The following is a 25,815-nucleotide window of genomic DNA, read 5'->3' as shown; positions in this document are numbered from 1 at the left end:
CAAGTCCTCCCCAGAGCACAAGTGCTAGATGGGGGATGTATCTCTGCTTTGGGAGCCAAACACTAAGTAAAAGCAAATATTTGATGCTGAAGAGCTCTTAAGAACTGAAGAGTACCATTTACTTATTTCTACACGTCAGTGTGGGCTTAGGATGTTAAATAGATTAAAAGGCTAAGAGAGGTCAGTCACTCAAGGAAAGACTCATCTTTTCCTTCTCCTGACTTGGTTCTCTTCCCCAAATCGTTATCTGCCCCCGCCCCCTCCTGTGGAAGGTCCTTGGGAAACAAAAGATGACACATCCTTTCCTAGAACATCCTGGAGAAGGTGGAGTCAGAGTCCTTGGGATGAGATCTCAAGAACCGGAGGGGGAAAGGAGGCCAAAAGTCCAATGGTAAACGTCACAAAAAAGATAGATTTAGAAATATTCCTGAGGTATGAAATCATAAAACTGGTGCATCCTTAGAAATTACCAAATCTATTCTCCTCTGTTTCACATGTGAAAAAAAGAGGCTCTGATTAGCGAGGTGGTTAGAGATAGCTAGGGCCGGAGCTAGGATGTGAACCGATTTCCAGCCCTCTATCCAGCGCCTTCTATCCGACACGGCCTCGCAGTTCAGGACCGAATGTGGGAGTCTGTCCTAACGCTTCTGGAAGACGGTCTTTGTCAGTGTCCTCCCTCCTCTTCTCGGGCTCTATCTAGAGAGAAGTCCACGAGGCCCTGAGCCAGTCTCGAACCTGCCCACTTTCTAAACCTCTGGGGCTTGGGTGGCGGTGCGCGCCGGATTTCCGACCTCCACCTCTCTTTGCCCATCCCAGGCTCCCGCGTCGGCCCCGTTTGCAGAGGGGAGAGCCAAGTCATTTCACTTTAATCTTATTTAAAAAGACATAACTAATAAATCTATTGCCCGGGCCGAGGAAAGACGGCCAGCAGAGTCGATCGTGCTCCCAATCCCATTGAACCCCGTTGAAAACCATGACAACACCGGACAAGCTTCGATTTATCCCGGCGCACTAAAGCTCATTGTGAGCAGGCGTCAATCACGCATTATTCTGGACTTGAACAAATGCAAAATCTTGACTGGAACAAATGCTTCCAACAGGTCTGGGGCGTCGAGCTCCATTTCCCCTTTGTCCCCAGCCTAGCAGTTGGCCTGTATTGGGGTTGCCTCCGCCCGACCACCCAGCGTGCAGCGCAGCCCCGGGCACCTCCGGCACGCTTGATACGGAGACCGCTGGGGAGGGTGCGCAGGGCCGGACGGGGTCCCGGCCGCCGCAACCGAGCCAGGTTCGAGTTCAGCCCGGGAGGAGCCATGACTTCGAGCGCGGCCATCCAAGCGCAGCGCTCTTCGCTAAAATTTAGCAACAAAATACCCAAACCACTAGCTGCAGGAAGAGAGGCCTCTGAGTGTGCTCGCTGAGCCCTAGACTGAAGCGCGGCCAGGGCGAGGCCAGGGGCCAACAAACTGTCCCCACGCCGGCCAGTTCCCTGAGCCTGATTGATCATTTTCTCGGGTGGGGCTGTGGAGACTAGAAGATCCAGGAGATAGCCCCAGCCTGCCTATTTTCTGCTGGGCGGGCTCCATCCTAATTCTACCGATCGGTCCGGACCAAGCCAGGCAGCCGCGCGGGAGTCTGCCCTACAGGTAGCGTGGAGCGCAGGCCACCGGCCGGCTCCTCGGCAGAGGCCACAGCCCAGGCATTGGGACTGACTTTGAGCCTATGGAGTCTAGGCGCACAGGTGGCGCCAAAATATCTGGCTACTCTAGTGAGGCCTCAAAGTCCTCATAGGCCGCCCTGAGAAAAGCCGCTGCCCGTGGGTCCTAGTGCAGGCCTGGGCCCAGCTTTGCGGAGCTCGGCCACGGAACTCCAGCCCCGCGACGGGCAGCAACTGGGCGGCACTGGATCAATGAGACCGGCACCTCGAACCTGAGCAGTTTGGCCATATGCCTCCTCTGTTTTGCCGGCCTGGGGAGACGGCGTGGAGCCGGGGCTCCCCATATGCTCCCAGCCCTTTTCAGGCACCCCTGAGGCTGCGCGGGACATGCTTGAGGTGTGGGGAGGCTCCCAGTCGGCTTCGAAATCCTCGGCCCAGATGCTGACAAGTCGTGGCCACTCTCTGCGCCCTCCTGGAACTTCTCGCCCTGAATCCTTAGAGGGGCCCAACTAAAAAGAGAAAGGGAGCGCACCAGAGCTTAACGCCGCTTTGTAAATCACTTTCTGGATAATTGCGGGACACTAACACTCCAGCAAGCAAGCTCGAGGAATAAAGCAAACAGTGCATAAATTCCTGGGTGCTCATAAAACCACCCATGCCGCCCCCACCCTTCGCGGCGCTCTCGCGGGCCCAGGCCCCAAGTCAACCCAACAGGAGGAGGAAGCTGGGGCAGGGGCTGGTTTGGAAGGGTGGTGGCCACCGCTTGCCACCCAAGATGTTATTCACTGGTAACAATCCCCATTATCTGTCCACACTTTGGGCTAATCAGGCAGAATCGCTAATGCTGGAGGCTGCTTCCTGCTGCCTCTGGGAGGTAACTAGGCGCTGAGGGGCGGGGGCTGGGGACGGGGCGGGGCGGGGGCGGAGGTACCACCTTCCGGGCTCGCCCGTGCTTTGGTCCAGCACTCATTCAGGTACTTAACACCCTGGAGACCCGGACTCGGCTTTCAAAGCGGCCCGGGTGGGAAGAGCTGTTTATATAAACAGGGATTTCGCTGTAAGTGCGCTAATATCCCGGCGGCCAGCGCATGGCAAGCGCCTCCCACGCCCAGCAGTAGGAACGGCGTCCCCGGCCGCCCCTCGATTCCCAGCCCGCCCTGCCCCCGCCTCCTTCCCCTACTCGGCCATGGCCACCTCTGCACGCCTTAGCTTCACCGTGCGCAGGCTCCTGGATTTACCCGAGCAGGAGGCGCAGCACCTGCCTAGGCGGGAGCCAGAGCCACGCGCGCCCCGGCCCGACCCCTGCGCCACCTGGTTGGAGTCGGAGCGCGGCCACTACCCATGTGAGTGAGTGGAGGACTGCGGTGGGGGGTTATTGGGGGAGCAGTAGCAAGCGCCCGGCCCAAGCGAGGCTGGGACCTGATAATCCCCAGCCCAGGGGTCTGGATTTCCTCAGTCGTGGAAATGGAGGCTGTGTCCTCAAACCCCTATCCCATGCGTGCAGGTCGGCACACCTTGCGAGCAGATCCCTGCTCCTGACATTAGTGCCCAGGATTTGGGTTCTTGTATCTGGGGATTCTTAGGGGTCGGAATTTAAATACTTAACATCCCACCCCACGACCCCCCCGGCCTTATACGCCTGAAAACACGGCCACGTTCTCCAGGCCTTGGTCTGGGATGGGCAGCATTCGGGAGCTTACCCGCCCTTCAGGGTTTTGCAAACCTCGGCAAACTGCAGTGCAGTCGAGATGGAGGTGGCCGTGTTGGTGACCCAGCTTGTGGTACACTGGTCAGCCAGCGCCGCTACCAGTGCGGACATTTTGAGAGCCTGGGGTGGGTTTCTTTGGGGCACAACCTCAGGTCTGGTGGTTAGTGTTGTAGTGTGATGAATGAGGTCACTGAATTCGGAGAGGTGGGTGTCCACATGTGGACTCAGGGAAGAAAATGGCCTCACCCTGAAAGCCGCTAGCGAAGGGGGTGCCCTCCGGCCGGCCGCTCGGCGCCCCCGCGAAACGGGCAGCAAGCGCTCGCAAGGGCCGGGTCTCACCAGGCCGTGTCTCCTTTACCGTCCCTAGCCTCGGACGAGAGCAGCCCGGAGGCCAGCCCGCCAGCCTCGTCGCAGCGGCCCTCCGCTCGGCCGGCGTCCCCGGGCTCGGAAGCCGAGAAGAGGAAGAAGCGCCGGGTGCTGTTTTCCAAGGCGCAGACGCTGGAGCTGGAGCGGCGCTTCCGGCAGCAGCGCTACCTGTCCGCGCCAGAGCGCGAGCAGCTGGCGCGCCTGCTGCGCCTCACGCCCACGCAGGTCAAGATCTGGTTCCAGAACCACCGCTACAAGCTGAAGCGCGCGCGCGCGCCGGGAGCCGCGGAGTCGCCCGACCTGGCCGTCCCCGCCGAGCTGCACGCCGCGCCCGGCCTGCTGCGCCGCGTGGTGGTGCCGGTGCTGGTACGCGACGGGCAGTCGTGCGGCGGCAGCGGCGAGGCGGGCATCGCCGCGGCCCAGGACAGGTGCGGCGGTCCCGCGGCCGCCGCCTGCCCTCTGCCGGGCTACACCGCCTTCGGGCCCGGCTCGGCGCTGGGCCTCTTCCCCGCCTACCAGCACTTAGCGCCCCCAGCCTTGGTCTCCTGGAACTGGTGAGGCCGCCGAGAGGCACTGGGGCCAGTCTGGACTTTGGCGCGCGCTCTGCGGCCGGAGCAGGGCTGGAGCCGAAGACCTGGAGCGCTCCGGGCCACCTCCCTGCGGGCCCCACCTCCTTCGGCGCTGACGTCCCCTGACCCGCTCTCACCAGCCGTCGTGGAAGCACAGCGGGGAACTTTCGCCAAGATCCCCCCCCCCATCTTTCCTCGACCGCCAACCCCAGAGCTAGATTTTTTCTTGAGCCTTATTTGTATATTTTTAAAGTGATTTGTATGGAAGCAACGCATTTTACAAGAATTAAGAGTATTTTTCCTTTTTGTGGTGCGAGAGTAAAACGTATAGGGTTGGGTCCCCCGCGCGCCTGCCGGGAACGTAAGTGAGCGCCCGCCAGCTCCTTGACCCGCCGAGTTAGGGCCCACCCCCGGCTGGGTCGACGGGCAGATCGCGGCCCCGACACGTCCTTAGGAAGAAGCGGGTTGGGGGACGGGAAGGAAGGAAGGGCGGGGGGCTGAGGCAAGGAGGCGGCTCTGGGCCCGGAGCGACGCGGAGGCTCCGCTGTGCTCCCAGAGCTGCTGGCCTTTCAAGCAGCAAAAGGCGACCCAGGGGGCCACGAGCTTGTCCGGAGACAGGCCAGCGAGGCCGGGTGCGGAGCGCACTGGCCTGGAGCAGCACAGGCCTGGCCGCAAGCCGGCCTTTTCCAGAGTGCGGAGCCGAGTGCTCGGAGACCGGAGAGCACCGGGGAACCTGTAACATCCAGTTGAGCCCGCGAATGCCTCACGTAGCTGTGACTTCCTGCCTGCTCCCGGCGCGGCACCTGCCCGGCGTGGGATCGGGTGAGGGCGGCGTGGCGAAGACATCAAAGGGTGGCGCCGGGGAGACTTAGCTGTCAGCTGAGGGAGGACGGCCTGGGGGGGGAGCCTTGGTGGCCCGACGTTGGGGCAGGATCCGCTGGTCGGCCTTGTTCCACTCGCGCCCCCAGTGCGCGGTAGGCTTGGGGATCTAGAGTTTCACCCTTGGGTTTGTAACTGCTTTTCGCCCGGGTATCCGGTGCCGCAGGGCCTCCTATGCAGGCGGTCACTCTCTGGGAGAAGTGACGACCTCGCTTCCAGGTGCCCAGTGAAAGAAGATGCGCCTGAAGAGAGTGATTTCGGGCATCAGGTCCAGGGAGGGGAGCAAGGGGGCCCGATGCGGTCTGTGAGGAGCAGGCATTGGGCCTGTCAGGGGCTCTAGCTTTCTTGTCCAAGGAGGAGGAAGGGGAGGATGAAAGGTGGCTGAGGCACTGTTATCACCTGGGGTGGGGCTGGGGAAGGGCGGGAGGAAGAGGGTGGGTAGCAGAGTGGGAAGGGAAGCAGAGGGGGAAGGGAGTAGGGTGTTTGGGTCTCAGCTGCCGGCCACCTTGCCTTCCATATGGATGCGGTTATCTTAGGGGAATCTCGATCCTTAAACCTTCTTTTGTCTTGGGAACTGAAAAGGGCATTGTCAGGACTGAAAAGGACCTAGACAAAATCCGCACTGTTTTGATTCAGGACTCTGTTTAATCAGTCCCCGCTGACAATGTAGTGGGTGTTAGGCAGGACAATAGTATCTTTTTAAACCTTGTGGCCTTCAGGAAGACAAAGGGCTTGAATTTTATGGGCTTACAACTTCAATTAGAACAGTGCCAGTGTGCATGGGAGATTATCAAATTTGTATCATAAAAACCTTTTCTAATAAATGATTACTGGGGAGGGAGCCTGAACATTGTAAGACATATAGTGGGACCTGCCCCGGGGGGCTTCCCAGTTAGCCCTGGCAGAGCAGACAGGAAAGAAAAGGAGGAAAGGATTTCTGAAAAAGGCTGGGGTTGGGACTAGTCTCTGTGGTCAGCTGCCTGGGTGTTTGGCTCTTCTGTGCTCTTCCTCCAGGAAGAGTGTTTTCTCCAAGAATGGGGGTAAAGATTCATAGCTTGTTTTCTACCATTGGTGGTGACAAAGACCTCCTGAATATTCTTGGAGAGAAAGTGGGAAAGAAATCACTACCTGTTTCTTGCCTTTTCTTTCCCCAGAGCTCCAGAGAAAGTAGATCTTAGAAAGTGTGCAAAGTGGAGATGCCTATTAAATATGAGACCCATAGGACTAAGAGATTGGACCATGGAGAGACCCTCTTTACAGGAGGCTCTTTGGGAGAGCATATCCTCAATCAAATTCATCCTGGTCCTAGATGGTGAGCCAGAGGTCAAACCAACGAGACACATTCAGCTGCTCCCCTGTGAGGTGGTCAGAGCCACAGCAAGATGACCACGTAGCAAGCCAGCTGTGTCCTGGACAGGAGGAGGGCAGCTGTTTCCTATGACAGTAGCACTAGGAGCCATAATGTATAAACTGTTACTCGCTTCCTTTCACTCCTTTTCCTTTAGGCTGCTAAGGTCCTTCCTTTAGAGAGGAAAAACTATAAGAGAGAGTTAAAAGTGCACTCCTGTCACCACCAATTTAGACACTCAGGCTGTCATTTGTTTTTTTCTGTTCACACCTGTGATAAACGGGAAAAGATAATGTCAATTTCATTTGTGATCTAAAAGATCATTTCTTACAGGTTCTGACAAAAGCTGAACCCAAGTCCTCTCGACCAGCAGCTGTTAGAACAGTTAGGATCTCCCTACCTAGATAAAAGGATTTCAAACCTGCCACTCATTCATCATCAATATCACAAGGCAGATTGACACTCAGCAAACTTTTACTGAAATTTACTGTGTTCCAGGCATTTTTCTAGGCACTTTCACAGATGATCTCACAGAAACCTTATATACTGTTTGTATAATACCCCCATTTTATAGATAAGAAACTGAGGCTCAATGGGTTGGGGTAAGGGACTTGCCCCAAACAATTACACACCTCAAAGAATGTTACCATTATCCTCAGCCTAACCCACATTCAGCCACCCTACAAGCTGCCTTTAAGGAGGACAGTTGTAATCTTGATGTGGTGAATATATATACTATGCAACCTTCATACACTGTTTTATGGATAATCTGGAAGAATGAGAGATCATGCCAAAAGCATTCTACACAGTTCAGGTCTCCTCATAGAGGCTGATCACATATCATAGAAGTTGCTAATATCTATTGGTATTATTTCCTGTGTACCAGGCAATATTCTCAGTTCTTTTCCTCGTATGAACTCATTCAATCCTCACAATAACTCCATGAGATGGTACTACCATCCCCACTTTACAATGAGGAAAGTGAAGGCCAAAGAGGTTATAAGTAACTTGTCCACGGTCACGCAGCTAGTAATCAGTAGAGAGGATCTGAACCCAAGCACTGTAGCTCCAGAGCTTACACCTCTAATCACGAGATGGGAGTTATTTCCCACTCTTTGTTTCTGTTTCGTACTCCCAGTTGATAGTCCTGTTACCTTCCTCACAGATGCTTCTCTAAAGACACATTCTTTAGCATCTTTCTGTCTCTGTTTCTGTTTCTCTCTTTCCCCCATCCAGCAAAACTCCAGCTTTTGGAAACCGCCAGCTATCAGACACAGCCTCTGTGTTTCCCCAAGGCTGTTTGTGGGCATTCTTGTCCAGCTGTCACTGAAACACAGCTCTTGTCTGCAGGTCACAATATTCTCCTGTGACTATCATTCCATCATTCTTCTTCCAAAAAAACATCTGCTGCTGCTGTCTTGACACTAATTGTCCACCCTGGGTCCAGTAGAGTTGCTGCCGACTCTCATGAGCTCCTGTGAGCTTTTCTCCACCCCCAGGCCCAGACCCCCACGGAGCTTTACGACTTTGGCTTTCCTAGCCCTTTCCCGAGGATCTTTTTTCTTCCTAGGTCTCCAGTTTTGTCTTTATTATTAAATATCATCATCTTCACATTTTCTCTCTTCTTCCATTGTAAACATTTTCACTTCCTCTCATTTAAGTCTCTTGTGGGTGGAGATTGCAATTTTCACCTCAATTTTCTTTTCTCACTGTTCAGAGGATTTTACATCTTAGCACATCTCTTACCTGACCAATTTAGCACTTTAGTATCTTAGATAATGTGCTACTGATGGGTTGAAAGGAAGTTATTTGAGCCCAGGCTAACCTATACTTTCCTTTTAACAATGGTGTTTAGATGTTTATTATTCTCTTGCCTTGTCGACACAATTAATTTGCCTCCTTGACTCTCTCTCTGTCTCTCTCACACACACACATGCACACACACACACACACACACACACACACACACCCCTCACTATCTTTAAAACATTTTTAACATGAATAAAATGATCAGGCAGGATAGTTACGGGCTTGGCATGGTTGAATATTTTGTTAAGCATGTTTATTCTGAGTGTTTCAGTTAACCAGTGTAGGCAGGTTATCTGTAAACATGTGCTATAGACAGTCAAAAGAGTTTTGGGAATGCTGAGAAAGTGCTGTACCAACTCCAGGGCATAATAACTTCTATGGATGTAATTGCATCGTTTAGTATTCAGAATTTGCGTGACAAATTGTATTCCTCCAGTTCGCTTATCATTTCCAAGCCGTGCTATGGGAGGGGATTTACTAAATGTATCCCAGTTATTTTCAGAATTCCAGTTCTGCACCTGTTCACTCCCATTTACCCCCACCACCCCATATCTAAAGGTATATGGCATTCCTCTTTCTCCTTTGTACCCAGCACTCATTTACTCAGTCTATAGATTCACCAAAGAATTAAACAGCATTTCCTTCGATGCTGAGCCACAGAGTGGAGATTTAACTTTAGAGGGAAACCAGGAAGAATTGCTTAGGCTATTAAACAGTAAAGTTTTCTTTCCACTCCAACCCCTTCCCACATTGACCCCAGATTTTCGAGCAGAGGGGTTCTCATTTGTTTCCAATTGTGTCCAGTGGAGAAGTTTTGTTTATCCAGGAAAGTAACATCATCACTTATTAGAGGTAGAAGATCATTTTCTCTTCAATAACCTGCCCTATGGACCAATAAAAAATTCTCTAAGTCTTTATTGAGGTCATGTAATTTCAAAAGCTGCTATAGTTTCACATAGCTTCTATGAGTACAGTGTTATGAAAAAAACATCTGAGGGTGTCTTGGTCATGCTTAATTTCCTCCTGTATTCTGACTGGGTGGTCCTTTATGAGTCAACAGGTTTTCAAATGCTTCTCCCCAGCTTCAAGCTCTAAATTGGACTGTCCCTTTCTCTCCTCCCAACACCAACTGCGCGCTTGGGCTCTCTCTCTCTCTCTCTCTCTCTCTCTCTCTCTCTCTCTCTTCTTTCCTAGGGATTGGATAAGATATTTAGCAGAATTCACTAGAAAGGGAAATGAAAGTTGTTGGCAAATTAAACTGGAGACGAAAGTGTCAAAAAAATCCATTAAAAGGGTCCTTGAATCTCTCACCTGACATGTCTTCTTTCTGTTATACCTTTTTCCTCCAGTTGTGTTAAATAATAGTATATTAAGCAGATATCCCTTCAGCCCTAGAAAAGTTATCGGCTTAGGTTTAAATGACCTCTTGCGAGGTAAATTCTCAACTAGAGGCAACTCTGAATCATCATGTCAGGGTCTGATACAGTCAAGCAAACGTCAATGGATGACAAAAGCTTTTTTATAACAAATGGAAGTGCACAGTAAGAACACAAAACATCAGGAAAAGACAAAAGAAACCTGGTATGGTGAGAAAAGAAACAACTGCTTTTCCGGGGAATTGTTTTTACTGCTTAATCACACTGATGGATTCCATCATCTGTGGACCAAGTGTTCAAAAGTGCTCCTGATTCAGTGCAGAAAGCATTTTATATTTAATTGAAGTTAAAATGTAGAGATAGGGTAGGATTTACTTATTGCTCATATTTGTGGATAAAACATTATCTTAAATAAGGCTAGTCATTTTATCAATTTGGGGCTGTGTGGGAGCAGAAGGGACTAACAAACTAAAATGGAGCTCCCAGAATTTTGTTGTCCAGGAAACACTGCCAGAATCCTCCCTCTCTTTACTGAACTTGTTGATGGTCGAGAGAAAAGCAAATGTACACTCCCATACTTAAGGTATGCCTAACAAGTGAGCAACCTAACTCCACAATTACATTTTAATTATGTAATACATGCATGTAATACACCTATAAGCGGGTGTGAAGTAGATTTTGGAAATGTTAGGTTCTTTCTCTTAATGAGAAGGAAAAACTCTGATTTATAATCCCACATCTCAGACTCATGTAAAATAGATATTTTGTTTTACCGATTATAAAAATAACATATTTTCTTTGTAAAATAATATGGAAAGCACAGAAATGTATAAATAAGCTATGCTCTTAAATCTTGCTGTTTTCATAACGACATTTGGTTTCTTGTAAACAGAAGAGTGGTGTAATGAATGGGAGACTCAAGTAAAATACTAAAATGTGGCTGGGGTGGGAGGGAATCTCACTTGTACCACTGTAAACTGTAATCACAGAGAGAAACAACCAGACTGTATTGGCTTGGAAAGAACAATTGCCCTTTATCCTTCAGTTTCCTCTTCTCTGCAGCCTCAGATTGTTTCCCTCTACCAAGAGTCATGCACTGGCCATATCTGCCATTAACAAGGTAAAAACCATACTATGAAGAAGGACAAAAGGATATAGACAGAAGGAGCTGGCTGTTTGTTTCTTACTTGGTAGGATGTAGGAGTTTGGACAGACTATAAGGTTTCCAGAGAAGCTTTACCTCGCCAGCTGCTGGTAAATCATGGACTTCTGAAATCTCCACTACCGAAAGCCCATGTCTTCAGAGCCTTAGAACATAGGGGAATGATTAATAATAAACTGATTTTAGAATGTTTAGTTGCCTTTAATTCCTCTGAAAAGGTACCATTGCAGTTGGGGTGGTACTAACTTTCTCTCACCGTTGTCACCATATGATGCCTCAGCCAACTGATTTGCAGACTACAGAGGGAACCGAGAAACTTGTCTAAACTTAGAACCTAGGTATGGGGATTTGGGCTCCAAGGAAGAGTGAGAAGCCATCAACAAAATGAAAAGGCAACCTATGGAACTGTAGAAAATATTTGCAAATTATATATGTGATAAGGGATTCCAAAGTATGTAAGGAATTCACACATCTCAAACAGCAAAAAAATCAATTTAAACATGTGCAAAGGACCTGAAAAGACATTTCTTTAAAAAGACGTACAAATGGCAAACAGGTATGTGAAAAGTTGTTCAACAATGCTAATCATCAGAGAAGTGCAACTCAAAGCCACAATTATCACCTCACACCTATTAGGACTACCAAAAAGACAAGTGATAAGTGCTGGCAAGGGTGTGGAGAAAAGGGAAAACATTTGTACACTGTTGGTGGGAATTTAAATTGGTACAACCATTACAGGACAGAGTATGGAGAGTCTTCAAAAAATTAAAAATACAACTACCATATGAGACAGCAATTCCACTTCTGGGTATATATACAAAGGAAATGATATCAGTATCTCAAAGAGATATCTGCACTACCATGACTATTGCAGCATTATTCACAATAGCCAGGAGGTGGAAATAACCTAAAGCGTCCATCTATAACTGAATGGATAAAGAAAATGTGGTGTATATATATATAGACACACATACATACAACGGACTATTATTCAGCCATAAAAAGGAAGGAAATCCTGCTATGTGTGACAACATGATGAACCTGGACATTATGCTGAGTGAAATAAACCAGACAAAGACAGACAAATACTGTATGATCTTACTTACATATGCAACCCAAAAAGTCAAACTCATAGAAACAGAGAGGAATGGTGGTTTCCAGAAGCTTGGAGGTAGAAGAAATGAGGAGATATTGGTCAAAGGGTATAAATTTTCACTTATAAGATGAACAAGTTCTGAGTATCTAAGGTACAGAATCGGTGGAATGAGTGTGTTAATTTGACTGTGGTAATCATTAAACAATGTACACATATCAAATCATCACATTGTACACCTTTAATATATACAATCCTTATTTGTCAGTTAAATATACATATTTTAAATAGCTCATTTTTTTCATATAAGGAGGACAAAGGCCAAAATATCTACAAAAAAACCCTACAAATTAACTCAGTCTTTCAATTGAACCCTAGCTCTATGAACGTAGCCATCCGTGGTTGCTTTAACCAGGCCATACTTTACCATAATTTCAAGATTTTCCTTTATTCCCTGTTTCTAGGAGGTCTTCACCAAGACTTCCTTGATTCCCACATTTCTTTACATGCTGAAGCTTGGAACCCTTGGACCATCTGGAAGAGGTCTACTGTGCTTTCAGCATCCAGCTATCGCACTCCTGCCCTGGAACTTTTTTAAAGATTGTATGTTTTGCTAGGAAATGCCCTCTTCTATAAGTCGCCAAACTTTTCCTTTCTTGAAGTTGTTGCAGTTACAGAACTCCTACTTTGTCTATAAAGCTTGCCCTAACTAATTGGAAGAGAAGTGAAGAATTCCCATAGGTCCCTCCTGTTGAAAGCTGCAACTAAACTCAGAACTTTTTCATTCAGAAAGAAGCATCATGGATTGGAGAGAGCATGGTCTTGTGCATTCATCAAGCCTTGATTGTGAAAGAAAAAACTGAATGCTGGCTGTCACACTAATTGTGTGAAATTACTTTTAGCCTCAGTCCCTTTGATCTTCATCTAGAGACAATGCCAGCTATCATATATGCATAATATGAGTGTGTGAATAGTGTCTGAGACTTAGCACCGAATAAGTCCTATTCCATTTTGCAGGATGCCTTAAGTCTTTTACATATATCCAATGTAATGGTCAATTTGTTAATTTTATTATAGCAGTCAGCTTGGACCAAGTTTTGAAGAAACACATCAATGGCTTAAATACAAAGGTTTGTTTCTTGTTTATGTTACATGTTTCTGCAGCCCTGTGCTATTTTGTTTTTATTCTGGGACCCAGACAGAAGGAACAATCTCCTATATAGGACATTTTAGTCTATGGCAGAGAGAAGAGAGAACATGGCAGAACCATAAGATGGCTGTTAAAGTTTCTGATTGAAAAGGGCATGTATAACTTCTCACATTTAATTGGCTGGGGCAAAGCTACATTATCAAGCTTGATATCAACACGGCAGGGAAGGACAGTGGAGATTTTGAATAATAATACAATTTATGACATTGTGTTCTTCTTAAATGTTTAATTTATGGCCAAATATTATCCATGCTTAAAATGTTTAATTATTCCTTTAAACTTCCAGAAGAAGAAATATCACAACATGATATTTCATACTATAAAGTATATGCTACGTGTATTATATACTTTTTATTATAGACTCCAGAAGAATTCAAGAACTACATTTTTTTCCCATTACTTTGAGCAGCACCTATGTCACAAGCTCTTGGTGACATTTGGGAGAGTGGTCATTACCTAACTTTACAGGCAGATAGACTGGCACCAGAACACACCATGAGTAGTGATTATCAGGATGAGGAAGGGCTGTGTTTACCTGCTTAATTTGAGGGTTGTCCCTGGGGAGACTAGTCTGCAATGACTCATCTGTAGGGTGATAAAAACTATTGCAAGGACTCAATTGCATTCATACTTGTATTATTACTTGTCATTCTAAGCAGTGTACTTATAATATGGGTATCAGAACAACACAAGGACAAAACAACAGTAATTTGAAATGCCAGCAAATAAGTTTGTCAGTCCAGCTTCCAGATAAATCCACAGCATAACCTCATATATTACCTGACAGATAAACACACAATCACACAAAGCCTGTTTTTAATTTAGGACCATAATTTATTTAACCAATTCTCAATTGAGTAATATTCATATAATTGTATTATATAAAATATTATTTTTACTGTTATATAAAATACTAAGATGAACATTCTTCTAGGTGTTGTGCATCAGCATCAATTTTTTTAGGGATTAATTCCTAAGTATGGACTGTTGGCTGAAGTGGTATGTACATCTTTAAGGCTTTTATCCCCCAGTCCCCTGATGTCCTCACTTCCCTCCTTACCCCACTTAAATTCCACAACCAATCATTATAATATCTCCCTTGCACATACTCTCAACCCCCTCACCCCCTCTCACTTCGTTGAAGTCATGGCAAAACTGTATGTAACTCCTGTGAAATCCAACTTTCCATCTACTCTGCACCTGTTCCCAGGCAACACACTATGGCTGGAGAAAAAACACACGACCACATTGTCTGTCCTCACTTTAAATTTATAACCACCAACTTCAAATGAGTCCTTAATACTGCCAGACCATCATGCTAGATGGCTTCAGATCATTCATTCTCTCACTATCCTCCTTGACTGTTTCACACCATTTTATTTCTGCCCAGCCACCTCTGTCTTTCATCCCCATACTCAGGTTTCTACCTCATTGTGAAAACTGAAGCAACCAGAAGAGAGAACATCTAGACTGCTGCCACCACATACTGCCTTAACAGCAAGTGTTCCGCTCTACTCTGTCTCCCCAACAGTAGGTCCTACCTGCTTCAAGGATATCACTCCAGCCACTTGGCTCTCTTGCTTCCATATTGCCATTTTTTTTTTCTCTACTGCATCATTCGCATCAGCACACAGACATGCTTCTGTTTCCCTCATCTAAAAAAATAAAAGTATTTTTTCTGACCTCCTTTCTTTGTCAACTATCATTCCCTTTTAGCACAACTCTAAATACTTGTCTATACTCACAGTCACCAATTTCTCTCCTCCTATTCTCTCTTGTGATAATCATCATTTAGGTAGAATTTGCACATAGCATTATTCACCAATTTGGTCAGTTTTGCAAATGTAAACAGTCACATAATAACCAACACAATTAAGATATAGAACATTTCCATCACTCCAAAAAAGTTCCTACATGCCTCTTTTTAATCAGTCCCTTCCCCTCACCCCTAGCCACTGGTGGAAATGATCTGCTTTCTGAAACTATAGTTTTGCCTTTTCTATAATTGTATATAAATGGAATAAAAAAGGATGTAGCCTTTTTGTCAGACTTCTTTCACCTAGCGTAATACTTTGTGACTTATCCATGTGGTTGTTTATTCTTTTTAAGTACTGGGTATTATTCCACTATATTAATATAGCAATTTGTTTATTAATTCATCAGTTGATGGGCATTGGAGTTGGTACCAATTTTTGGCTATTATGAATAAGGCTGCTATGAACATTCATAAACAAGTTTTCATGTGTGCATATGTCTCCCTTTCCCTGAGTAAGTACTTACAAATGCCGCTGCTGGGTCATGTAATATGCATACATTTATCTGTAAAATAAACTTCCAAACTGTTTTCCAAATTGGCTATACCATTTTGCATTTCCAGTAACAACCAGAATGAGAGTTCTACTTGCTCCACAACCTCAACAACACTGGGATTGTCAGTCTTAAAATTTTAGTCATTCTAGTGAGTTGTAGAGGCAGCTTGTGATGCTTTTAATTTGCATTCATTTAATGATTAATGATGTTGAACATCTTTTGATGTGCTTATTTGCCATCATAGATCTTCTCTGGTGAAGTGTCTCTTCAAATCCCTTGCCAGTTTTTTTTTTTTTTTTTTTTTTTTTTTGAAACAGATTGTCTTTTTGTATAGAGTTATGAGTACTTTATGTACTTGGGACAGAAATCCTTTATTCTATCAGATGTGAGTTTTGCAAATATTTTCTCTAAGTCAGTGACTTGTATTTTAATTTTCTTAATAATATCTTTCAAAGAGCATAAGTTTTTAGTTTTGATTAAGTCCAGTTTCTTGTTTGGTTTGTTTGTTTTTTGTGGCTGAGCAATACAGGGATTGAACCCTGGACCTTAGTGTTATCAGTATTATGCTCTAACCAACTGAGCTAACCAGTTAGCTATTATTTCTTTTTTGATTCAAGCTTATTAAGCTCTAAGAAATCTTTATTAACCCAAGGTCATGAGGATTTTTCTTCTAGAAGCTTTATACTTTTAGCTTATGACTATAATTCATTTAAAGTTAATTTTTGTTGGGAAGTAAGAGTCAAGGTTTATATTTTTCCATCTAGCTATCCAGTTGTCTGATCAGCATGTTTCTTTTTACTATGCATTCCCAACTGTTACTATAGAGGAAAAATTCCAGCTCATTCTTGAAGACTATCCTTTCCTTTTGAATTACCTCAGTACCTTTATTAAACATCAACCGATTGTATATGTAGATCTATTACTGGACCTTCTATTCTGTTCCAATCTATGCCTATACTTCCAGCAATACCACACTCTTCTCATTATCATAGCTTTATAGTAAGTCATGAAATTGGCTAGTGTGAATCCCAAAGGTTTTTTATTTCTCAATATTGTTTTAGTTATTCTAGGTCATTAGCATTTTCAAATACATTTTAGAATAAACTGGTCAGTTTGTATTTTTTTTAAAAAGCCAGTTAGGATTTTGATTGGGATTACTTCGAATGTATGGACCAATTTGGGAAAAATTAGTATCTTAATAATATTGAGTTTTTCAGTCCATCAGTATGTATCTTTCCATTTCTTGGTGTATTTTTAATTTCTCTCATCAATATTTGTGGTTTTTCCTGTATAGATATTACATATATTTTGTTAAATTTATCCTTCAACATTTCATGTTTTTCATGCTGTTGTAAGTGGTATTCAAAATTTTAAATTTCTAATTGCTCATTATTCATATATAAAATACAGGTGTTGTATATTGATTTTGTGTCCTGCAGCCTTGCTGAATTTACTTACTACTCTTATTCTATAAATACCTTAGGTTATTCTGCTGTCTGCCAATAATGGCAGTTTTAGGTTTTTTTCTATATGCCTTTTACTTTTATTTCTTGCCTTATTGCATTGTCTAATGCAATGTTAGGGAGAAGGACTGAAAGTGGAATCCTTGACTTATTTCTAATTTTCGGGGGAATGCAGTGAGTCTTTCATCATTAAGTATGATATTAGCTATCAGATTTTTGTATATGCTTTTTATCAAGTTGAGGAAGTTTTCCTATAATCCCTGATTGCTGTGAATAAATGTTGAATTTTCTCAAATGATTTTTCAGCATCACTTCTCAAATGATTTTTTTGAGGTGATAGTACGATTCCTATTTTAGTATATTAATATGGTGGATTACATTGACTTTGTTTTTATAAAAACTATCATACAAGAACACCAATTTTCTTGTACATTGATTGATTTTTGAATGTTAAACCAGCTTTGCATTCCTGGTATAAATCTCCACTTGATTGTGATATATTATTCTTTTTCATTTATTGCTGGATTCAATTTTTAAAAAGTTTGTAAAGGAGTTTTGCATATATTCATGAGGGATACCAGTCTGTAGGGTTTTTGTTTTTTAAAACATCTTTACCTCATTTTGGTATTAGGGTAATGCCTGCTTCATAAAATAGGTTGGGAACTGTTTCCCCCTTCCTATTTTCTGAATGAGTTAAGTAGAATGGACATTATTTCTTCTCTATAAGTGTTTAGTTCAATTGTCTAATAATACCATATGGGCCTGGTGTTGACTTTGTGGGAAGATTGTTAACTATGGTTTTAACTTCTTTAATAAATAAAGAGCTATTTGTGTTATTTATTTCTGCTTGAGTGAGATTTGGTAGTTTGTGTCTTTGAAGCAATTTATCAATTTTATCCCAGACATCTGAATATATTGGTATAAATTTGTTCAAAAATTCCTTTACCATTTTAATGTCTTAAGATCTGTGTGATTCCCCCTTTTTTATTACTTGTATTGTTAATTTTTGCTTTGCCTCTTTTTCTCTTGATCAATCTGACTAGAGTTTTATCAATTTCATTTATCTTTTCAAAGAACCAACTTTTTGTTTTATTTATTTTCTTGATTGTTTTTTCTCTTTTCTACTTCATTAATTTAGAGTCTTTATTTTTTATTTTTTCCACTCACTTTGGGTCTAATTTACTCTTTATGTCTAGTTTTAGGTAGAAGTTCAGATTATTGATGTTAGGTCTTTCTTATTTTTTAACATAAGCATTTACTGCTATAAAATTTTTCTAAACACTGTTTTAGCTGCATCCCACACATTTTGATATGTATTTCATTTTCCTTCCATTCAAAATATTTTCTAAAAGAGAAATACCACATGTTCTCACTTATTGGTGGGAGCTAAAAATAAATAAATAAATTCACACACACACACACACACACACACAAAACCGGGCGGGGGGGGGGAAGAAGATATAACAACTACAATTCCTTGAAGTTGATATGACAAGCAAACAGAAAGGACATTGTTGGGTGGGAGGGAGGAGAGGGAGGAGAGAGGGTGGTTTCGGTGATGGGCCACAATAATCAACCACATTGTATATAGGCAAAATAAAAATTAAAAAAAAAAAATAAAAGCAAACACTTTAAACTGTTTTATTTTCATTTTGGCATAATGCCTATTGAGTGAATTGAGAAAAAAAAAGTTTAAAAGTATGTTGGTGTGCCTTAAAAAGAAATGTTTTATTCTTACATGGAAAATGAAAAATAATAGAACAGTAGACTTGGCTATTTTGTTTGTTTGTTTTTCTTTTAGAGCTTCAAAATAAAACTATCAGCAAACACACACACACACACACAAAACCCCAAAATATTTTCTAATTTCCCTTGTGGTTTATGCTTTTATATATGGGTTATTTAAAAGCGTATATTTAATTTCCAAATATTTGGGGATTTTACGGATATATTTTTCTTGTTGATTTCTTCATTAATTCTATTGTGGTCAAAGAACATGCTCTATATGATGTCAATCCTCTTAAATTTGTTAAGACATTTTTTAGGTTTTATATATTTATTCAGAAGGTAATTCAACAAGAGAACAAAGCCCTTTTAACACCATGAAATCCAATGTTTTGAACTTTTTTTCCTGAGCAATTCTGTTTTTTACAACTTTTATAATCCTAAAGAATTCTTTTATGTGAAGTTTTTTATGCATTCAAGTATTTTGCATGATGTCTGATGTGATCAGCAATAAACATTGAAATGAAGTAGTAGCTATGATCATAACCCTCTTGTAATCTAAAAACAATGGGGATTTTTTTTCTATACAAGCAGCTATGAAGTTATCAGGGAGTAACTGTTCATCTGAAAGAAATTGTTCATCTTTTCCTTGATCAATCAGTATGTCCAGTTGAAAACGTGGACAGGATTTCACAAGATGAGTGGCATCAAAAGCCCTCCATTTACTTTGATCTGTTCCCAAATATCCACTAAAGGTTTTCTTGCCCCAAAGACAAAGCACTGGGTTGCAAATTGTTGCAAATGCTGACATAGATTTGTATTTTCCAGGAGTTTCCAAAGCTCAAATCAGAGCTCCATGACCTCCCATGGAGTGGCCAAAAATAGACATCCTTTGAGGGTCCACTGAAAAACTGGCATTTATGAGTTGGGGAAGCTCCTCTGTGACATAAGCGTACATTCTGTAGATGGTTTTCCAAGATTTTTCAGTGACATCCACATAAAACCCAGCACTGGTGCCAAAGTGCCAGTTCTCATCTTCTCCTTTAATATTGCAGCCGTGAGCAATGATGACAAGGCCATGTTCTGAGACAGCTTGATGATAACCAGATTTTGATATGAAATTTTGTTCTCTGCAAGTTAAGCCAGATAGCCAATATACGTACGGCAGGGCACTTTCCACTTTTCTACCTTTGGTGGCAAGTAAATAGCAAATTTCATTTTGCAGTTCAGTTCCACACTGTCATGTTAAAAAACTTTCTGCAATTCCCCAAAGCACATGTTGCTGGAAACCTGTTTCAATGCCATTCTTTTCCTGTCCAATTGCTACTTGATTTTTGTCTGCACCAAAAGGCAGATGTTCCTCTGGTGGTGGCTGCAGTGCAGAGAGTACCAAGACTTATTTTTTGACCCAACATCTAGTCTATGTTGGTAAATGTTCCATGTGCCCTGAAAAAGAATGTATATTCTATTGTTACTGAATAGAGGGTTCTATAAATGTCACGTAAGTCAAGTTGGTTGATGGTGTTGTTCTGGTCTTCTGCCTCCTTGCTCATTTCTTTTTTTACTTGTTCTATCAATTACTGAGAAAGGAATGTTGAAATCTCCAGTTATAATTGTGGATTTGTGTATTTCTCCTTTTAGTTCTATCGTTTTTTGTTTCATGTATTTTGAAGCTCTCTTATTAAGTGCATACACATTTTGGGTTATTATATCCTTCTGATTAATTGATACCTTTAACATTATCAAATGCCCTTCTTTATTCTTGGTAATATTCCCTGTTCTGAAGTCTTTATCTGAAGGTAACATAGCCACTCCAGCTTCCTTTTAATCAGCGTTTGCATGTTATATACTTTCCATACTTTTACTTTAATCTCTCTTTATTTTAATTTCTATTTATTTTATTCAACTTTAATGTTTATTTAATATTGTTGGGGACACAGAAGGAAACTTTAAAAAATTATACAGTGAAGGACGAAAGTACAAAGAAAAAAATTGTTGATTAGCTGCATAATATTTTTAAATTTTCTTTTACAAGAATATAAAAACACCATAAGATTAAAAAGAAGGTATGTCTTTATTTTTAAAGTGAATTTCTTGTATGCAACATATAATTGGGTCTTGCTTTTGATTTTATATGTTAATCTCTGCCTTGCAATTGGAGTGTTTGGGACATTTACACTAATGTATTTATTGATATGGTCGGGTTTAAATCTACCATTTTGCTGATTGTTTTCTATTTGTTCCATCTGTTTATTGTTCCTTTATCCTGCTTTCTTTGAATTACGTGAGTTGTTTTTGTAATGATTCTGTTTTATCCTCACTATTTCTTTTTATTTTTCCAGTTTTACTGAGGTATAACTGACAAATAAAATTGTGTATAATTAAGGTGTACAATGTGATGACTTGATGTACACATATATTGTGAAATGATTACCACAACCAACTTAGCAAACACACCCATCACCTGACATAGTTAACGTGTGTGTGTGCTGTGTGGGGGGGGGTAAGAGCACTTAAGACCTATTCTCTTAATACATTTCAATTAATCAGTGCAGTATTATTAACTATAGTCACCATGCTGTACATTAGATTCCCAGAACTTTTTCATCTTATAACTGAAAGTTTGTGTCCTTTGGCCAATATCTCCATATTTCCCTCACTCCAGCCCCCACCCCCTGACAACCACTATTGGACTCTGTTTTTATGAGTCTGGCTTTTTTAGATTCCACATATTAGTAAGATCATACAGCATTTGTTTTCTCTGTCTGAATTATTTCACTTACATTAATGCCCTCCAGTTTTATCTATGTTGTCTCACAGGGCAGAATTTCGTTCTTTTTTATGGCTGAATACTATTCTATTGTGTGTGTATCACATTTTCTTTATACATTCATTCATCAATGGGCACTTAGGTTGTGTCCATATCTTGGCTATTTTGCACAATGCTGCAATGAACAGGAAGCTACAAATATCTCTCCAAGATACTGGTTTCATTTTCTTCAGGTATATACCCAGAAGGGGGCTTGCTAGATCATATCATAGCTCATTTTTAATTTTTTGAGGAACCTCTATGCTATTTCCCATAATGGCCCTACCAATTTACATTTTCACCAACAATGTACAAGCATTCCTTTTTCCTCACATCCTCACCAACACTTGCTATCTCTTGTCATTTTTTGTAACAGCCATCCTAATAGGTGTGAGGTGACACCTCATTGTGGTTTTAGTTTGCATTTCCCTGCTGATTTTATCTCCACTATTGGTTTATTAGCTGTACTTGTTTTGTTTTTCAAAAACGAAATGCTTGTTTTTCAAAAACTAAATGGTTGTTCTTTAACTTATCACAGTCTACTGTCAAAAAATATTATACAATTTCATGCATAGTTTAAGAAACTTACAACAGGATATTTCCAAATCCCCTTCCTTCCTTTGTGGTATTGTTACTTCTATGTATGCTATAAACCTGTAATACAGTGTTGTTAGTTTTGCTTTAAATTGTCAATTGTCTTTTAAAGAAAATTTCTAAATGAGAATAAAACTTTTATATTTATCCACATATTTACCGTTTTGGGCACTCATCGTTTCTTTGTGTAGACCCTTTTTTCTTACTGCATAGGGTTACTGGAAATAACATTTCTCATCTATTTTTCTCATCTTTTTTTTCTTTAATTGTAAGAACACTTAACATGAGATCTACCCTCTTAAATTTTTTAAGTGTACAATACAGTATTGTTAACTGTGGCCACAATGTTGTACAGCAGATCTCTAGAACTTAATCCTCTTGCATCACTGAAATTTTATACTAGTTGAATGGCAACTCCCTATTTCCCCCTCACCCCTTGTTGGTTGGTCTTAAAATGGTTTCATTTTACTTTTATTTTGAAAGAGATTTCCAGGGGTGTAGGATCCTGGGTTGACAGTTTATTTTATTTTCTTTCATCACTTTAAAGATGTCCTGCTGTCTTCTGACCTCTGTAATAAGTCTGCTGTCATTCTTTATCTTTATTTCTCGTTACATAATGTGTCTCTTTCACCTGGCTGCTTTAAATATTTTTCTTTTTTTTCTTTTTTTTTTTTTGTCGTTTTTTCGTGACCGGCACTCAGCCAGTGAGTGCACTGGTCAGTCCTATATAGGATCCGAACCCGCGGCGGGAGCGTCGCTGCGCTGCCAGCGCAGCACTCTACCAAGTGCGCCACGGGCTCGGCCCTAAATATTTTTCTCATTATCAATGGATTTCAGCAATTTGATTATGATGATATTCTGCCTGGGGTTTTTGGATCTACAAGTTTTTCACATTCCATACATTTGGATTTTTTTGTGTTGTTATTTTTTCAATTCTATTCCATGTCCCTTCTTCTTCCCCAAGTCTCTTCTCTTACTGGGACTCTTTGTGGGACATTTCATAACTCACTATGGTTGTGTATGTGTGTTTACCAGTGTTTTTTTCTCTCTATGCTTCATGTTGGTTAGTTTCTATTACAGTGTCTTCGAGTTTAATTATCATTTCTGGTATTGCATTTTTTACATCTAGAAGTATTATCTGGCTCTTTTTTATATCTCCCATTTCTTTCCTCATCAAGTTTATGTTTCCCTTGACACCATGTGTATAAGATTTATAGTACTTGTTTTAAGCTCCTTGTCGATGAATTCTATGTCTGTCTTTTCTGGGTCTGTTTCTATTGATTGCTTTTTATTCTAGTTATTGGCAATTTTTCTTTGCTTCTTTGAAGGCCTACTAATTTTTAGTTGGATGCAGAATTGTGAATTTTGCTTTGTTTGCTGTTGGCTTTTATTGTATTCCTTTAAAGATTGTTGAGATGTTTTCCCCAGGCAACCAGTTAAGGTACTTGTGGATCATTTTGATCCTTGTGAGGCCTGATTTTAAACTTTGTTAGGGTGGATAAAGAACAGCCTTTATTTGGGGACTCATTTAGTTTCATCACTAAGCCATGACCATTCTGAGGACTCTAATGTATTATGGAGTCTCTCCATTTTGGTTGGTGGGAAAGTGAATTCTTTACAGTAGTGTGTGATCTCCAGAAAGTGTCCTGGCAACTCTTGCCCCAGCTTTGGAGAGTTTTTCTGAAGTATGTTCAGACTCCGGAGAGCTTCACTTCAGATCCTCAGAGCTTTTTCTCTCTGCAGCAACCTCATTGTTGGTATTTTACCTTGTAAATTATAGCCATCTTGGTATCCTCAATCTTTTTTTTTTTTTTTCCCCAGCTGGCTGTTACAAGGATAGAATCCTGGACCTTGGTGTTATCAGCACCACATTCTAACCAGCTGAGCTAAGTGGCCTGCCCCAATAGCCTCAAACTTTGATCTTGATCTCCTCAACTCAGCAGGAGTATCAGGTTCTTTGGTTTCCCCCTCCCTGCACTGTGGCCTGAAAACTGGCTCTAAACAGCTAGGAAATCCTAAAGTTTGTCTCATTTTGTTTCCTTGTCTCAGTGATCCCTCCTGTGTCCATTGTCTGAAAACCATTGTTTCATCTATCTTATCAAGTTTTATAGTTGTTTATAATTGAAGAGCAATTCCTGTTGCTGCTAATTCTTCTTGGTCAAAGGAGGAATCCCCCAGTCTCCTGTGAACTTACTCTAAACAGCTTTTGCCCCCACCCCCCATTCTGCTGTCACTCTTTGTACCAAGGCCACCAATGATCTCCAGACTGCTAAATCTCATACTACCTGTACTAAAGATTTATGAAAGACTGTTAATTCTCCTCCAGAACTCTTAAAACTACTATAGATGACATAAGTAGGATGATGTGTAAGAGCACTAAGTAAACTTCTTTAGCACTCTAGACCAAAAGAAAATCAGTGGTAAATTCTCAAGGCTTTCTTATAGACAGTGTGGGGCTTACCTAAGTAAAATGCAATTTGTTTGAAACTATGCTTGAAATTTTGTTTTTATTCAGATATCCTGAAATCCACAGATCAGAAGATGATTGCCAGTGAAAAGTTAGTTTGTTACTCACAGTTCCCAAGGAGTGGGGGCACATCATGCCACACAGCACCGCGTGGGGAGGCATAGGGTCAGTCAGGAGGAACGAGGGGAAAGCACGGGCAAAGGCCTTTTTTGTGATTTTCACAGGAAGGGATGGGAGAAGCAGAGTAAACTGCTGAGCAGGTGTGGCATTGGACAGTTTAAATAATTTCAGTGGGCTTTGGGCTATTGGGGTGGTCCCTACTTGTCTAGAATGTGGCCCTGGGGTGATTAGGGCAGAGGAATATTGTCTCCTGAAGCATATAAGCCAGGTAGAGGAGGTGGTTTGGAGTATGGGCTCTGGATTGGTTAGTTTCTACATGAAAGGTGTGCTTGCTGGCAAATATTTGCTACCTCTAGTAGTTAGCGAACCCTGGGAGGGGCAGGCCCCAAGATGGCAAAGCATCATAAAATATGAAAAATTAAAAAAAAAAAGATTAAAACACAATACAACAAACTGACCTACCTCACAGACAGATTTGTCTTCATCAGGGAATGAGAGAGGGGAGATATAATGATTCCTGGAGTGTGCGGTGCAGGCATGGGTCCAGAGGCCAGGCAGCACAGCTGCTGCAGTGGCTGGGCCGGTCTTCTCCCAGCTGGGCTGTGGCTGTCTCTTCCTTGCTTCTCATTTTCCTTTCCTTCTCCACACTGTGGTCACAGAGATGTTTGTATGATGCATGTGTGATCATGTTCTTCATCTGCTTAACACTGGCAGTGGCTATCCTCTACTGGTAGAACCAAGTCCAAACTTCCTAATGTAGGATACGGCTATTATTTAGCCTCATTTCTTGCCATAACTTGCTCCCTACCCCCACCCCCCATGCCCTGCACTCACCAATCCCTCCCCTCACCACACACACTGTATCGTCAGTTATACTGAATTTCCCTCAGTTCTTTAAAAACATCAGGCTCTTCATTTCAATTCTTCACATTTTTTTCCTCTTGTTATAACTTCAAAGAATCCTTCAGACCTTGACTCAAATGTATGTTTCTCAGGTTTTTCCCAACTGTCCCCCCAATCCAGGGCGGCTTCAGGGGACCTGCTTAATCTTCTCATAGCCCTCCCTGCTTTCCCATCACGGCACTAACCACCTTCTAGAATTGCCAGTTTATTTCTCTCACTTGCCATGAGGACAGGGACCATAAAAATCATG

The 25,815-nt window shown here is 42.5% G+C and overlaps 1 protein-coding gene and 1 pseudogene across 1 annotated transcript; one reads left to right on the top strand and one right to left on the bottom strand.

The window, feature by feature from the left end:
- Nucleotides 1-2,840: 2,840 nt before the first annotated feature.
- On the top strand, nucleotides 2,841-4,286 carry NKX2-8 (NK2 homeobox 8). Its single transcript, XM_063088479.1, has 2 exons — nucleotides 2,841-2,997; nucleotides 3,730-4,286. The coding sequence occupies exons 1-2, from the start codon at nucleotides 2,841-2,843 to the stop codon at nucleotides 4,284-4,286; spliced, it is 714 nt and encodes a 237-aa protein (XP_062944549.1).
- A 14,853-nt stretch (nucleotides 4,287-19,139) lies between these two features.
- Nucleotides 19,140-19,977, bottom strand: LOC134371511 (S-formylglutathione hydrolase-like; annotated as a pseudogene).
- Nucleotides 19,978-25,815: the final 5,838 nt, after the last annotated feature.

The sequence above is a fragment of the Cynocephalus volans genome, chromosome 3 (assembly GCF_027409185.1).
Source record: "Cynocephalus volans isolate mCynVol1 chromosome 3, mCynVol1.pri, whole genome shotgun sequence".
Taxonomy (NCBI): domain Eukaryota; kingdom Metazoa; phylum Chordata; class Mammalia; order Dermoptera; family Cynocephalidae; genus Cynocephalus; species Cynocephalus volans.
Note: the sequence above shows the minus strand (reverse complement) of the source record. Positions and strands in the feature narration are given on the sequence as shown.

What these genes read in the sequence shown, in the direction of transcription:
- NKX2-8 (XM_063088479.1), top strand. Translation starts at nt 2,841, where the DNA reads ATGGCCACCTCTGCACGCCTTAGCTTCACCGTGCGCAGGCTCCTGGAT. An exon ending in GGAGCGCGGCCACTACCCAT is followed by an intron (nt 2,998 to 3,729) that starts GTGAGTGAGTGG and finishes TACCGTCCCTAG; the next exon opens with CCTCGGACGAGAGCAGCCCG.